This window comes from Lepidochelys olivacea (assembly GCF_965140295.1).
Source record: "Lepidochelys olivacea isolate rLepOli2 genome assembly, chromosome: 20".
Classification (NCBI taxonomy): domain Eukaryota; kingdom Metazoa; phylum Chordata; order Testudines; family Cheloniidae; genus Lepidochelys; species Lepidochelys olivacea.
Window position 1 is genome coordinate 5,935,734 of NC_140430.1, and position 16,100 is coordinate 5,951,833.

At 45.6% G+C, this 16,100-nt stretch overlaps 1 protein-coding gene across 1 annotated transcript in view; it reads left to right on the forward strand.

Moving 5' to 3' along the window:
• Nucleotides 1-2,554: 2,554 nt before the first annotated feature.
• LOC311510440 (keratin, type II cytoskeletal 4-like) overlaps nt 2,555-16,100 on the forward strand; it is a gene marked incomplete at both ends in the record, with an annotated part of 51,082 nt that continues 37,536 nt past the window's right edge. Inside the window, 4 exons of the mRNA XM_084610102.1 lie at nt 2,555-3,025; nt 3,457-3,671; nt 5,583-5,643; nt 9,005-9,100. Coding sequence (XP_084466228.1) covers nt 2,555-3,025; nt 3,457-3,671; nt 5,583-5,643; nt 9,005-9,100 — 843 coding nt within the window. The remainder of the gene's footprint in view (nt 3,026-3,456; nt 3,672-5,582; nt 5,644-9,004; nt 9,101-16,100) is intronic.

Sequence of the window (16,100 nt, forward strand, 5' to 3'; positions counted from 1 at the left end):
GAAATTTTCCAGTGTAAGGTTTTTCTGTTGGAAAATCCTGATTCATCTAAAGTGACACCTTTTGCAGAAAGTGGGAAATAAATGAAAGAAAGCCTTTAAATAAGCTTGTTCCATTTCGACATTATTGGACCGCAACATTTCTATTTTTCATTTCAAATGTTCTTTTATATTATAAAACATTCATAAGGATTTAAAAAAGGTTGAAATTGGAACAAAACATCTTGATTTTCTTGAAGCAAAGTGTGTTGATAAGTTTGTTTTTCAGAATTTTGTTTCATGAGAAGTTTCAAATTTTTGTTCCATTTCAGTCCTGAGGAAAAAAAATTGGAAATCAAGGAATATCATAGTGAAAAGAAAATCTGGTTCCCATCCAGCTCAAAATGCAAGATGTATTAAATATAAGATCTATTAAATAATAATAAAAAATCCAGCATTACTTAGACTGTAAACTTTTTGGGAAATTGACCATCATTTTGTTCTGTATTTGTACAGTGCCTAGCACACTGGGGTCCTGCTGCATGACTGGGGCTCTGAGCTGCTACCATAATAATAATAGTAACAACCTATGTTTACATAGAATATTTTCCAAAACTGTTTGGAAAACCAACATTTTCCTTCAAAATTTCCCCCCTCTCCCAGTTTCTGTAGGATCTATCAAAACACAACATAAACTTTCATGTGATTTAAAAATGTTGATTTGAAATTAAATGAAAAATTTCATTTTGTTCAAACGTAAAATGTCATTTTGGTTTGTAGAAATGACAATTTCAGATTTCCATTTGCAGTTCTGTAGGATTTCATAGAATATCCGGGTTGGAAGGGAACTCAGGAGGTCATCTAGTCCAACCCCCTGCTCAAAGCAGGACCAATCCCCAATTTTTGCCCCAGATCCCTAAGTGGCCCCCTCAAGGATTGAACTCACAACCCTGGGTTTGTACTTTCCCCTACCCCCTTTTTTCTCCATTTTTTTCACTAGAAAAAGTGAGAGACAGTGCAAAAAAATTCACACTCGCTGAGTGGTTTTGCATTTTTGCAATTGGAAAATTTCCAGTGGAAAATAGGAAATTTAGACAGAACCATATTTTCATGTGGGAAAAATTTTTCAACTGACCATACTGAATATCTTAGGAAAGTATTCCCCAAACTTCTGAAAGCTGAGCCGTCTTTCATGATAATGACACCAGTTGCGATTCCACCTGCAGCCCTTCCATGTGTCTTACCTGCCCTAACTGATACAATTTCCATGCCCTGCCAATTAGTCACGTTGTGGAAAGCTGGGGTAGAGCTTCATAATCCGAGCTTTCCTCTCCTTTCCTATGTGCGTTGACGACAGTGAAAAACTTAAGAATGTTAACTTTGCAACATCATCATTGGCATCTGACTTAGGCCTGCCTACACCAAAATATTAGATCTGCCCAACTACATGGATTCGGGATGTGAAATATTTTGCACCCTGTTTTATGTAGCTAGGTTGACTGTAGATGTTGTAGATGTTATCTGTAGATGCTGTAGAATTCTTCGGTCAACCAAGCTACCATCTCTCGGAGAGGTGGATTACCTACATCAATGGAAAAACCCCTTCCGTTGATGCAGGAAGTGTCTACACTACCGTGACACAACCACAGTGCCATAGCTTTGTGCCTGTAGCCTAGACATAGCCTCTGTCTGAAGGCTGCCTTCTTGATTGACACATCAGGGATTGAATGGGGGACCTCCAGAGCTAAAAGCATGAGCTGCTCCAGCTCCTTAGACAGGGGTAGTAACAGACTCATATCCTCTGTGGATTGGACACAAAGTAGGCTCTGGAACATGCACTCATCAATGGGTTATTTTCTGGGTACAAAGGAAGCGTCAGAGGTTCACATCAGGTCTATCTTAGATAATTATGTTGCCCCGTCCCTTACAGTAGTATCTGAGCACCTCTCAATCTTTAATGTATTTATCCTCACACGCCCCTATGAGGTATGAGGTGCTATTATCTGCATTGCATAGATGAGGCTCAGAAGGAGGGTCAATGACTTGCCCCGGTCACATGGGAATTCTGTGGTAGAGCTGGGACTTGAGCCCAGGTCTTCCAAATGGCAGGTGAATGCCCTAACCACTGGACCATCCTTCCTCAAATCCCAGAAAAGCTTCTACTTGTTTAATGCGCATCATTTAGTGAAAGAGGCAGTCGCTCACGATTTTAGCTCTGGCTGTCGCTGGTCCAACCCCAGTGTGTTGGCCAACCTGGGGACTGTCACACAGTGCTTATTTTACCATCAAAACACCCATCCACCCTGGAAAGAAAATCATTTTTGTGCCGGGGGTGTGTTTAGCTGAAGTTAAGTGTTTAGCGGGTTGGAATAAAGAATGGGCTTCCTGCCAGGCAAACCAAGCCCATGAATAGCTGAGATTGTTTTCTTTACACCTGCTCTTCCAACCCCAGCTCAAAGACATATAAAGGAGGATGGAGCAGCTGTCGTGTCAGAAGGGCTCCTACTCCTGTCCCAGATCTGTTCTCATGCTGCAGCTTTGTTCATAGTGCTGCAGAGTCCTCTTGGAACAAGCCACCATGAGTCGGCAACTGAACGCCAGAGTGGGAGGTTGCAGCAGGGGCTTCGGCAGTGTCTCTGCGATTGTTTCCAGTGGGGGCAGATCCAGCTGCACCTCTCTGAGCCGAGGACGAAGTAGACACTGTGTCTTTGGCAGCAGAAGTCTCTACAATCTCGGCGGGATTAAAAGCATTTCCAATAGCTTGATTGGTGGAGGCTGGAGGCTCGGCGGTGGCTTTGGTGGTGGATTTGGCACTAGTGGTGGGGCTGGTGGCTTTGGTGGTGGTGGGTTGTTCGGTGGAGGACTTGGTGGGAGGAGTAACCCTGGGTTCCCCTTTTGTCCTCCTGGTGGCATCCAAGAGGTGACCATCAACCAGAACCTACTGGTGCCACTCAACTTGGAGATCGACCCGGAGATCCAGAAAGTGCGAGTGCAGGAGAAGGAGCAGATTAAGACCCTCAACAACAAGTTTGCCTCCTTCATCGACAAGGTGGGCCCGGTCGTTTATTAATTATTTTAATAGCCGTCATCATCAGCGCAGATTCAGCAAAGCATCCATAGTCGTGATAACACTTTAGCCTGGGCCTAAATTTAAGCATGTGCCCAAGTCCCGCTGAAATAATCATCATCGTTATTCCGCTTCTAAGGACAGCTAGAGAGGTGTGTAGGGGGATACACAGATCCATCAATTGGTTGATCAATAGTGGAGTGTGTAGGGGGTAGATTGATAAATAAACAGATCTGATCTTTTTTCTTTCCGTTGCATTGAAAATAGAAAATGACCAAATCCTGTTTAAGGCTAACCAAGATTTCCCTGATGCTGGAATGGGAGATGAGCAGGTTGCTAGGGTAACTGACCTGCCAGTGCTCCGGAGTATCGTCTCCAACGTCTGGCGCCTCTTTTCTCTGTTTGGACCTCAGGTCCGATTCTTGGAGCAACAGAATAAAGTTCTGGAGACCAAATGGAACCTGCTGCGGCAGCAGCCCACGTCAAATGCTGGGAACAACCTGGAGCCCGTCTTTGAGGCCTATGTTGGCAGCCTAAAGAAGCAGCTTGATGGTCTGGTGGGAGAGAGGGGAAGACAGGACTCAGAACTGAAGAACATGCAGGATCTGGTGGACGACTTGAAGCACAAGTATGTGAAGAAAGCACTGGGTCACATTCATGTTCTCCATGGACTAAGGGCCAGGTTTTTAGTGGTATTTAGCCTCCTGAAGATGCAGAAAGGCACCGAGTGGGATTTTCAAAAGCACCTAGGTGCCCAGTTCCCGACATGCTTTTGAAAATTCCACTAGGTGTTTGTGACAGAGCTGCCACTGAGTGCCCCCTCATGGCCAGAGGTCCCCCTGCAGCACAGTCTCTCTACTGTCCGTCTTCGGGACCCCTGATGAGCTCCACACAGTCTCTCTTGTGAGTAGTAGCAACCTCTACTTGGGGCTGGTTTAATGATTGCAGACGGTTCCACATAGTCCTTAGTGTCTCAAAAATAAAATCCAGCATTGCAACCCTAGGGGTTCACTCCAATCTCTGGCTTTTCTGCCCACCACTGTGGAGCTCTTCTCCTGCCAGCATCTGGTCTTCGCAGGGTTGCCACTCATAGCTGTTTCTAGCTGGAGCTCAGCCTTCTGGATCTAGCTTCCTTCTCCTACCGGCCTCTCCCCTGTTCTGAGGGAGAAGACTGTCTATATACTGGCCTCCTCCAGAGAAATCCTCTTGATTGGCTGGAAGAGAGGAGAGCCCTGGCTCATCCTAGACTGCAGGGCTCCTGGTCCTGGGTCCTTAAAGGGACCGTGTCCTGTTCCCCTCCTCCCCCATCCAACTGCTAATTTCCTGGGACCAGTGTTTCCCAAACTTGGGACACTGCTTGTTCAGGGAAAGCCCCTTGCGGGCCGGGCCAGTTTGTTTACCTGCTGTGTCCGCAGGTTCAGCCGCCCGCAGCCCCCATTGGCTGGGCACAGCAAACCGCAACCAGTAGGAGCCATGATCGGCCGAACCTACAGACGCGGCCGGTAAACAAACCGGCCCAGCCCGCCAGGGGCTTTCCCTGAACAAGCGGTGTCCCAAGTTTGGGAAACACTGCCTGGGACCATTACTACTTTTCCACGGCAAGGCCATTTCCAGTGTTTTTATTCATTCCTGCTTTCTGGAATGGGGTCTTCTGGCCCCTTATATATTTAAGGGCCAGTATACCCTGTTCGTGTCTGTCTACAGCTTTCGATTCCTAAACACCTTTAAAACTCTGGTCCTTTTATTCTGCATAACAATTAGGCTGGGAAGGATTAGATTTTTGTCTGCCAATGTTGGTACACGTTGATTTCACTGTATACGCACAAGCCAATGAAAAAAATTTCAACCGTTGTTAATCAGAATATATTGACAGGCAAAATAAGAAAACTGCTGCTTGAGAATTTATAACATTTAAATTGATAACAAAATCGGAAAAAAAAGGTTAAAAATAAACATCAATGTTATCCGTCGAAACGATAAAACCATAAGCATTGAATTCTGCCAGGCCTAATATTAATTCTGGGCTGGTGCTTTGCAGGAAGTCCCTGGACTCGGTGCAGCATTTAACAATGCTGCGAATGCTGGATGAGAGATTTTTAACCTGAGCGAGTGCAAAAGGGTGCCGGGTGGGATTTTCGGAAGCCCTGAGCATTGGCCTATCTCTACTCCCATTGACATTGCTGGGAAAATGGGAGCAGTGTTACGCCAGCAACGAATGATTTCGGAAGTCCCACCCAGCACGTCTACCAAGGCAGGGAGAGCGCAGGAACTGCAAGCAGTGCTGATTGGAAAAACATCATCGAAACAGGAAAATTGACCAAACTAATTTTGTGTGTGTTGTGTATGTGAAATTGTATCAAAATGTTGACAAAAATTCCCCTACAGGGGAAAATATTGAAACAAAAAGATTTGTATCCGAAAGTTTTCATTCTGAATTTTATTTTACATTGTAGCTTACCTGGTTGTGGTATTTTTGTGACTTTTGTGTTATCTGGGACATGTCAGTACCAGTGCAGCATATTGTCTTCTGTCCTGATAGATACAAAGAGGAAATCAACAGACGCATGGCAGCGGAGAATGAGTTTGTGCTGCTGAAGAAGGTGAGCATCACCTTATCAGAGATTAAGGGATGGTTGTCTCTGCTCCACTCTGATGGGTGCTAATTGGAGCATATGCCTTCGCCAGTAGTTAGGGCTCTGGGCTAGGATTCAGAATACCTGGGTTCTCCTCCTGGCTGTGACCTTGGGCGAGTCATTTTCTGCCTCTGTTTCCTCTCCTGTGTCTGTCTTGTCTATTTAGTTTGCAAGCTACCAGGGGCAGGGACACTGTCTCACTAGGTGTTTGTTTGGCACCTAGCACGATGGGGTCCTGATTCAGCAGGATAATTTGTGATGTGTTGAAAACTGTGTTAAAATGACATGCTATCCCTTTAAGTGTGATGGATTTCCTGATCCTGCTTGCAGGCTAGGGGGCTTTGTAGGAAAGCGTGCGATCTGGGCTTTGAGCAATCATTCTGCAAAGAATCAGCCTTCAGCAAGGTGACCCAGGCCTCTCCTTGTTAGGGAGCAGTTGGATTTGTCTCTCTTTGTCTTTGGTTCTTGTGTGTTAGGATTCTGGATTCTAAGAAACAAAGTAGTGCAACCTTCCAGAAAAGGTGTTTTATGTTCTTTATCTAACTTCTCTGTGTGTATGCCATGAACATAACAATAATGTTGGCACGGGGCATGCATGGGGAAGAGGAGATAGTACAAAAATAAGAACAAATAAAACAAAGGAAACCTTGGACCGTTTGTAAGAAGGGAAGTGGCTTTAAAGATATGCTATTAGGAAAAGGCTTGGCCATTGGCATAAGTTGAAGGCAATGCAGTCTAGTGGTTAAAGCAAGAGACTGGGAGCCAGGGCATCTGAATGCCACTGGCATGCTGAGTAACTTTGGGCAAGTTGCTTTCCTGCTGTGTGCCTCAGTTTCCCCATTTGTAAGAGGCAGACAATACTGACCTACCTAACTGGGACAGAAGGTCATGAAATTTATTTAATACATGTTTATAAATTTTGGGTGAGAGACTTTAGAAATGTATAAAATACACAATAGAATCCTGGTTTGATTTTATTTAAACTGTTTGTATTTCTAAGAGTGGGATTCCCAGGCAAGTCTTTAGGAATGTAGGTATATGTGCAAATAGACAGACAGGTGATGATTATATACAGATAGTCACACAGCTGGAAAGGACTGAGTTGTTAAATTTCAGCTAGCATACAACTGGAAGGCAACATTGGAATACAACATTATGTATTTCAGCGTTAGGGCCAGATGCATCTATACTAGAGTGGGTTAGAAACTAGGTATTTTTTCCCATGGAAAATTGCTACTTTTTGGCAAAATATTGAAAACTGGAATCTTTTGGCTAAAAAAGCAAAATAATTTGATTCAAAATGGTGCTATGGGGTCACATTGGAGATGTCGTTCAGGTGCCTTATGCTCACTTTCTCCTCTTCTGTGGGTAGGGTTGCCAACTTTCTAACTGCCGAAAACCGAACACCCTTGCCCCGGCCCCTGCCCCTTCCATTCCCTGAGGCCCTGCCCCTCGCTCACTCCATCCCCCCTCCCTTGGTTGCTCGCTCTCCCTCACCCTCACTCCCTTGCTCATTTTCACCAGGCTGGGGCAGGGGATTGGGGTGCTGGAGCGGGTGAGGGCTCCGGCTGGGAGTGCGGGTTCTGGGGTGGGGCAGGGGATGAGGGGTTTGGGGTATAGGAGGGAGCTCAGGTCTGGGGCAGGGGGTTGGGGCACGGGAGGGGGTGAGGACTGCAGGCTCCGGGCGGCGCTTACCTCAGGTAACTCCTGGAAAACGACCAGCATGTCCCTTCAGCTCCTAGGTGGAGGGGCCACGGGGTTCTGCTCACCACCCCACAGCTCCCATTGGCCTCAGTTCCTGGCCAGTGGGAGCTGTGGAGCCAACGCTTGGAACGGAGGCAGCGTGCGGAGCCCCTGTGGCCATCCCTACGCCTAGGAGCTGGAGGGACATGCCGGCCACTTCCCAGGAGACGCATGGAGCCGGGTATGGAAGGGTAAGGCACTTGAGCTACGACTCCCAGTGTGAATTGAAATATTTTGGGTTCAGTCAAAAATATTTCAATTTTCAGCCATTGGGTACTGTGACAAAATTATCAATATTTTCTGTGGAAAGCAGACACTTTTCATGAAAAATTTAGTTTAGCCAAAAACACGATGTTCAATCAAAACGCAGTTTGGGCAAAAAAGTTTTGGCCAGTCCTAATCTCTATCCTCTGGCTGCTTTGCACATTGCTCTGATAATGCAAAGTGGCCACAAATCTGGATTAACTGGCTAATGGAGCTGATAGCTGCTTTGCACTGGGCTATTCCAACGCTTTCTGGCCCTGAAAGCGCAGAGTTACTCGGTATCGGTTGACACACAAGCAACAGGTGTTTTGGATGCAGCAAAGTCAACCTATCTAGAATATGGAATACATTTCCCAGTCTGACCGACACTGGGGAAGATTCTCTCCACATGGCACTTTATAGTACCAGGGGGTATGATTGCTCTCTATAAATGCACCAGAGACCTAAACACCAGGGCGGGAGAAGAGCTATTTAAGCTAATGGACAATGTTGGCACAAGAAAAAATGGGTGTAAAGTGGTCAGGAATAAATTGAGGCTGGAAATTAGAAGATGTTTCTAACCATGAGAAGAGGGAGTTCTGGAACAGCCTCCCAGTAGGAGTAGTGGAGGAAACAGTCTAACTAATTTTTAGATGAATTAGATATAATTCATATATTATAATGACTAGGGTGACCTGCAATCATAGGAGATTGGCCTCAATGACCTGGGAGGTCCTTTCCAGTCCTGTGTCCTTGTATCAAAGCTGGGCCCCCAGGGGACACAGCTGACTGTCACCTCGCTGTTCCTACCTGCTGTGTCCCTATGAAACAACTGAGCTGGAGAGATGATGAAACCTGAAGTTACATCAGGGAGGGCTTCCCTGGGCCTGACTGGAGGAACACCGCACACTCTGATTGGTCAGGGCTTGCTATTTAAACCCAAAGAGAGGTGCAGGAAGTTGTCTGCAAAACTGGGCTCTGCCTGACTGCTACACTGGATCCTGCCTTCTTGCCTGACTCCTTAACCATGCTTTCCTGACCTGTTCCTGGTTACTGCCCTCCTGGTCTGTGACTCCAGTGCTGACTCTTGGCTTGACTCTGTCTCCTGCTCCAACCACTAGACCTGGCTGCCTATGCCCTGGTCCCGAAGTATCTTGCCTACTGTGCAAGGCCCGCGTGAAACTCTGTTGTTCTGACCTGTTGGTGTTTTGCATCCACTTTCCATTTACTTTGTACTAGTGGAAATTACCACACCAGGAGCAAGGCAAAGGGAAATCAGGCCTTCCTGTTCTCGAAACTGTCCCCTGAGCTTGAAAGAATGATCTCCATTGCCATTTTTCAGGACTTGGATGCTGCCTACATGAAAAAGGTGGAGATGGAGGCCAAGGTGGCTGCCATGACAGATGAAATCAACTTTCTGAGAGCCCTGTATGAGGCGGTGAGGATGTTCTCTGTTCTTCCTAATTCACACAGAGATGCCCCACATCATATTTAGCACTTTTCTAGGACACCTTAAATGTTTACATATGTCTTACACCTGTCACCAGAAACATTGCAGGGATGGAATTTCTAAGCAAGCTCCTGAGTGCTTCCAGAAAACTTACAAACATGGCAGGATGGCCCAACGCTAAGGAACGGAAAGGTCTAAATAGCAGGAGAAGTTGGAGGACAATAGAATAGTTGCCCAAAGATCCAACACTCAATGCCACATTCTCCACTGACCTGCATCTTGTATATACACCAGTGCAAAAATGAGAGCAAATGATACTGAATCTAAAAGGCAGAAATCTACATCTATTTTACCCTCACTACGCTGGTGTGAATGAGGCAAGGGGTGCTGGAACAATTTTTATAGTGGGGATGCTGAGAGTCATGGAACCAAACTGTAAACCCTGTATATAATGGAAACCACTAGGCAGCACCCCTAATTCCAACACCTATGATGCAAGGTGCCAGGACAAAACTGAGAATCTGATCCTGATATTCTTAGCAAGAACACGACTCTGTTCCCACTGATGTCAGTGACAAAACTCCAGTTGATGTCAGGGTTAGACTCTCGGTACGCACCCAGGTAAAACTCATACAGAGTACAAAGAGAATTCCACTGGTGGAAGAACTTCAGGGTGGGGCTCCCTCAGGAAGAACATCACTGCAGAGGTTCTATAGTCCTTTAGATAAGACATAAGAGTTTTGGAAGAGCTAAAAATCCATGCTTCAGAGCAATCCCTGTTAAGAATCAGGCTGAGACCATCATGGAGAGCAGACTCTCCCTCGCCTGCCTATTGTCAGGGCCGGCTCCAAGCACCAGCATTCCAAGCAGACGCTTGGGGCGGCAATCTGCAAGGGGCAGCAGTCCGTGTGCCGTTAGGGCGTTTCCGCAGTGGCAGCAATCCGGCGGCAGCGCCCATCTTGTCAGCTGCTCGAGGTGGCGGCAATTCGGCGTGCTGCTTGGGGTGGCAACACCGGTAGAGCCGGCCCTGCCTATTGTAGTGTTCTTGCACTTTCCTCCAGGGCAGCTGGTGTTGACCACTGTCCGAAACAGGATGCTGGATTAGATGGACCTTGCATCCGGTCCAGTCTGGCAATTCCTATGTTCCCAATGTAACCCAGTGGTGAGTGTGTGTTACAAGTCCCCCTAATTCCCAGAGAATATGAGCTGTTACAGCCCCTTCCCTACTCTGCAGCTATAGCTCAAGTGTAACTGTTCATACTTAAAGCTCCAGAGGTCATCGATTCATTCCCTGATGTTGGTCAAGAGGTTGCTTGTAACGGTAAGACATACCTGAGAATAATACCCTGCAGGCTAGATGATATATGCAAGGAAATAATGACAGGTACAAGTGACCAGCCTGGTAGATGTGGGCTTTTGGAGACCAACTACCTATAAAAAATATACACCCATGAAAATTCTGCATAGAGTTAGTCTGATGGGTAAACTCTGGGACAAAACTACAAGTTCTTATTCGGGCAGAACAACCATTAATGTCAGTGGGCGTTTGAATAAGACATGAGTAAAGGAGGGTAAGGGCGGTGAGGTCATTCCTTGTGGCTCAGTACAACATCTAACCATATGAGTCATTTCCCCTCATTTTTATTTTCAGTAGCTAGTTAAATAAGTTGGGGGTTGGACTAGATGACCTCCTGAGGTCCCTTCCATCCCTGATAGTCTATGAAGTACGTACGTATGGGATCGCGAGCTAGCTAGAAAGACAGCGATAAGAGTTGGGGGAAGAAATACATAGAGAATGATAATAGACGAGAGCAACAGGTTTCTAGAGAGAATCATAGAATTGTAGGACTGGAAGGGACCTCGAGAGGTCATCTAGTCCAGTCCCCTGCACTCACGGCAAGACTAAGTATTATGTAGACCATCCCCGACTATCCTGCTTTTAAAAATCTCCAATGATGGAGATTCCACAACCTCCCTGGGCAATTGCTTAACCACCCTGACAATTAGGAAGTTTTTCCTAACGTCCAACCTAAACTGCCCTTACTGCAATTTAATCAGCATCTGGCATCTAGAGAGAAAGGGCCACTCACTGATGGGGTCTTTGTATGATTTTCAGGAATTGGCACAAATGCAAAGACAGATCAGTGACACCAGCATTATCTTGTCTATGGACAACAACCGAGCCCTGGACCTGGATGGAATCATTGCTGAGGTGAAGGCTCACTATGAAGACATGGCTAACAGGAGCCGAGCTGAAGCCAACTCCATGTACCAAGGCAAGGTGAGTCCTTGTGTGGCTTCAAGGTATGGAGCCATACAATGCTTTGCCACATGGAAAAGAGTCAACCAGATCTTCTGTGCATCTATTCTGTGGATAAAATAGAGTTTTCCAATTCAGCGCCACATATGTGAACTAAATATAATTAATACAGTGTTTATAGTAGTGATATCTTGTCACATTGATTCTTCTGACTTCTTAGTAACATCTGAAAATCTACCTATGGCCCCCACCAGCATAGTATCTGAATGCCTCATGTATTTATCCTCACCACACCCCTGTGCAGCAGGTATTATTCCCATTGTACAGATGGGAAAACTTAGGCACAGAGTGACTTGCCCAAGGTCTCTCAAAGTCTGTGGTAAACCATGGAATTGAGCTATGGTTTCTCCAGTCCCAGGATAGCACCCTAACCACCGAGCTAAGGAATAAAGAATATAACGCACGAATCAGAGAGGTACCTGTCACTTTAATTAAGGATGCTGGGAAATATATCCATCTCCCATTGATTGGTTAATCCCCCAAAATCATGATAAAGCAGGTGTGGAGCAGATGTAGCTCCTATTTGCTTCTCAGAATTAGCCCTGATCAGGTTAGATCTGCCTTCGGAAAATACAGTCTATTACAGTTATTTTTTTTTCTGGCCATCAGTTTCAGGAGCTTCAGGTCACTGCTGGGAAACAGGACAATGATCTGAAAAACTCCAAGCTGGAGATCTCGGAGCTGACCCGGCTGATCCACAGACTGCAGGCTGAACTTGAAAATGTGAAAAACCAGGTAGAGCACATCTGATAAATAGAAAACTATGGACCCTGGACACTAGGGCAACCGTGGCAGACTGCCAGATGTGCTTTTCTCGTCCTGAATACCGCCACAGTGCCTGCAATGATGCTAAAAACAAGGAGGTTGTTTCTGCTTAATGTAAAACAAACGTGTTCACCCTGAACTAAAGCTGGGGGAAAAATGTCATCCAAAATTCAGTCAACATCGACACAAAATGTTTCAATGTGGAGAACCGAAATGTGATCTAAAGTGAAGTTTTATCTTTGACTTTTCTGATTTGCTGAAAAATTTGATACATTTTGTTTTTGGTTCAACACAAAACCATTTCTTCTCTATTTTTTTGTAACCAAAATATCTTTCATCCACACATCTCTGCTATGAACCCTGGCCACTAGTAAAAAGTGACAGATGTGCTCTTCTTGTCCTGAATACTGCCATGGTGCCCATAGTGATGCCAAAGATGACAGGAGAGGCCCTACAATGTGAAAGAAAGGAGTTAATCCCAGGGCAAATCAAGTCTCATCCACATATTTCATGATTTCCCAGAAGAATAGTAAAAAAGTGCCTACGGAATTTAACATCTGTATATGATATTGTGAGGCATTATACACAATTGCCTTGATCTAATTCAGTTACCATAAAGACCAAGAAGGAATGAAATTTCTTTCTTTCTCTTTCTTTCTTTCTTTCTTTCTTTCTTTCTTTCTTTCTTTCTTTCTTTCTTTCTTTCTTTCTTTCTTTCTTTCTTTCTTTCTCATCCACCGAGTTCATTTCTCTTTCCATCTAATGCCTCTTTCCTTCCGTCCATCTATCTATCACATTTATAGTGTGTCGTTCACCATAGTATCTAGGTACTAGTTCTGGTCTACATGGAGTAGAGATGATCCAAAGGCCTGATGATAAAGAGCTCATTTAAACGTCTTAAGGCCTGGTTAAAAAGTCTGCTGAAGTCAATGGGAAGATGCTCATTAATGGCCATGGGGCTCCAGATGAGGCGTTGAGAATGGATGACCACATGGTTAGCTTGCTTTCTTCTTTTCTTTGCAGTGTGCCAAACTGCAGTCGGCTTTTGCTGAGACAGAGGCACATGGGGAGCTTACCCTCAAGGACGCTAGGGAAAAGCTGGTTGAATTGGAAATGGCCCTGCAGAAAGCTAAGGAGGAGATGGCTCGTTCGCTGCGTGATTATCAGGAGCTCTTGAATATCAAGCTGGCCCTGGATATTGAGATTGCCACGTACAAGACACTGTTGGAGGGAGAAGAATGCAGGTGGGTGCAATATATCTATGGGTCCTGACTTTTGCAAAGCAGCCTCTGTTATTGTTGGTGTACACTTTTTTTGCCCACAAATAAGCGTGCTCGCAGGTTTCTGCTGGCTGATTCCACAAAACTGAAATATTTCACAGGGTTCTATCAGTTTCATCGACATTTTCACAGGAAATAATCGCAACATTTTGTTTCGACTTTAACGTATTTGAAATGATAAAGTCGAAACACATTTCAGTAGGTTCAACACTGTCTGCAGAATGTTTCATTTAACCAAAAATCCAGAGGTTTTGACTTTTCGTCCCTTTTGGGATGAATCCAAATTTTAGAATCTCCCACGAGATGGAAATTCTGAATTTTGACCAGCTCTATCCTACAGGTGATTAGATGGCGATCCAGTGGCTGGGGAAACTCTGAGCTTGGAGGGCTGAATAACCCTCTTCCAACCACTGCTCTCCCGCCGTGTGACCACACCCTGGTAGTCTGCAGTGAGCTGTGCTTGCTGGTATATAAGAGGTGTCCAAACCTTCTGGGAGGCACCCAAAACTTGCTCCTCACCAGCTTTAAGGACCGTCTGACCTCACTGAAATGTAGAGCTAGGAGCTACACTGCACCCTTTTGAAAGCACATGCCTTGTCTACTATTGGGAAGGAAATTCTGCAGCCACTTGGCTCCCCTTGACTTCAGGTTTCAGGGTGTGTCCTAACTTCTAGCAGCCAGGCTAAATCAATGACCTAAATGGTGTTTCTTTCCACAACAGGATGTCTGGAGAGTGTGGCAGTGCCGTGAACATCTGTAAGTAACCCGAGCATCTGTTTACTAAAGATAGGAACAGGCAAACTGGAGGCCTCTGTTCTCCTCCCCCCGACCACCACTCAGCACAAGACAGAGTGGGAACCGGCTTCCTGGTGGTTATCACTAGCCCTGGCTCTAATGATGCTTAGAGCAGCCCAGTAGCTGCTCTAAGTTGCACCATTAGTGTACGGTTCTTAATAAGCCCAGTGCCAGTGGAGGGTTGGCAGCATCGAACTATACTCTACCACGCCCCCTTTTACAGCCAATATGCCGCCTTCCCTCCCCTGACATGCTTCTCATGCCACGCAGGGGATGAGCAGTGGTATCAACGCAAACGCAAGACTTCTCACTTGTGCGTTTGCACCCGGATTATAGACCCTTTGCACTACCTGAGTGATGCATAGAGGCCCTAACTAGAGCTGTTTGGAAAATGTTTTTTTTCCTCCCCATGGAATTTTTTTTTTTTTTGGCAAAAATTTGAACCCCACTATACCTTGATTTGGAAATACTGTTGGGACACCTCATGGGTGTTGGAGGACAGGTGTTTCATGAGCCAGGCTCCCTGGTCATCCCAGGAAGCCACCAAAAAGGGGGTAGAGTGTGGATCATGACCCACTAAGCTAGTTCGTGACACGCTGCAGCTGGAATAACTTGAACATCTCGGTCTTTTGCAGCGGTAGTCAGCAGCAGCTCCGGAGGCGGGAGTGGGATAAGCTGGGGAGGAGGAGGAGGCAGGCTCAGTGTCAGAGGAGGCGGGATCAGTGTCGGAGGAGGCGGCTCCAGCTCTGGAAGCAGAAGAGGCATTGGAGGATACAGCTATGGAGGCAGGGGAGCTGGTTCCTGTGTGAAAATCATATCGACGACCTCTTCAAGCAAAAGAACCACCATATGCTAAAGCCTAGGAATTGTAGTCACTATCACCTGAGTGACAGATTTCCTTTACTGTGACGTAGTGGGCAGAGCACTGGACTGGGACTCAGAAGATCGTGGTTCTATTCCCAGCTCTCCCACTTCTTCCCTGAGTGACCTTGGACAGGGCTCTGTGCCTCACTTTCCCCATCTGTAACGTAGGGATAATGATACTGACCTCTTCTGTAAAGCGCTTTGAGATCCACTGATGAAAAACACTGTATATGAGGTAGGTATTATTATTGTTGAGAACAAATATCCACATGCTCACACCCAACACTATCACTGAAAAAGTGACTGGCAACATCACAGTAACGCAACTGACGTGACCAGAGATTTTGTTTCTTGTGAATTTCCCTCCCAGCAAAATTTTACCAAAAAGATCTTGAGCCTGAAGATAATTCATTTCCCACCCACCATCTCTACTGCGCTTTGTATCCAACTTCCTGTATACTACACTAGAAAAATCCCATTCATTTCTGCAGTCTGGATGCTATCATGGATTGTAGCTTGCTCTCTGCATTGTGTGTTCCCACTGTTCTTGTTGTAGCTATGAAAGATACATTTTCTGTGCTGTTCTTCTAAGCCAGGGCCTTCAAATGGGGCTAAAGGACTCAGGCATCTGACTCCCATTGACTTTCTATGGCAGTGTGTACATCTTTAGGATCCTTTGAAAGTCACAGAGTTAGTCCCATAACCTCCTCTGAGTTTCCTTGCATTGGATACCTTAATCCCAATGGGCCAAAATTCTGGTGCGGGTCCATTGAAAATGAAGGAATAACTAGGGCGGGGCAAATAATCGATTTTTCGGTTTGGGTGTCAACTGAAAAATTTGGAAAAAAACCAGTTTCGTACTGAATAAAGTTTCATTCAATCTGAAACAAAAACATATTCAGTTTTGAGTTGCATTTTGTTTCATTTTCATGGGGTTTTCAACATAGCTAAATGTTCTTTTTTT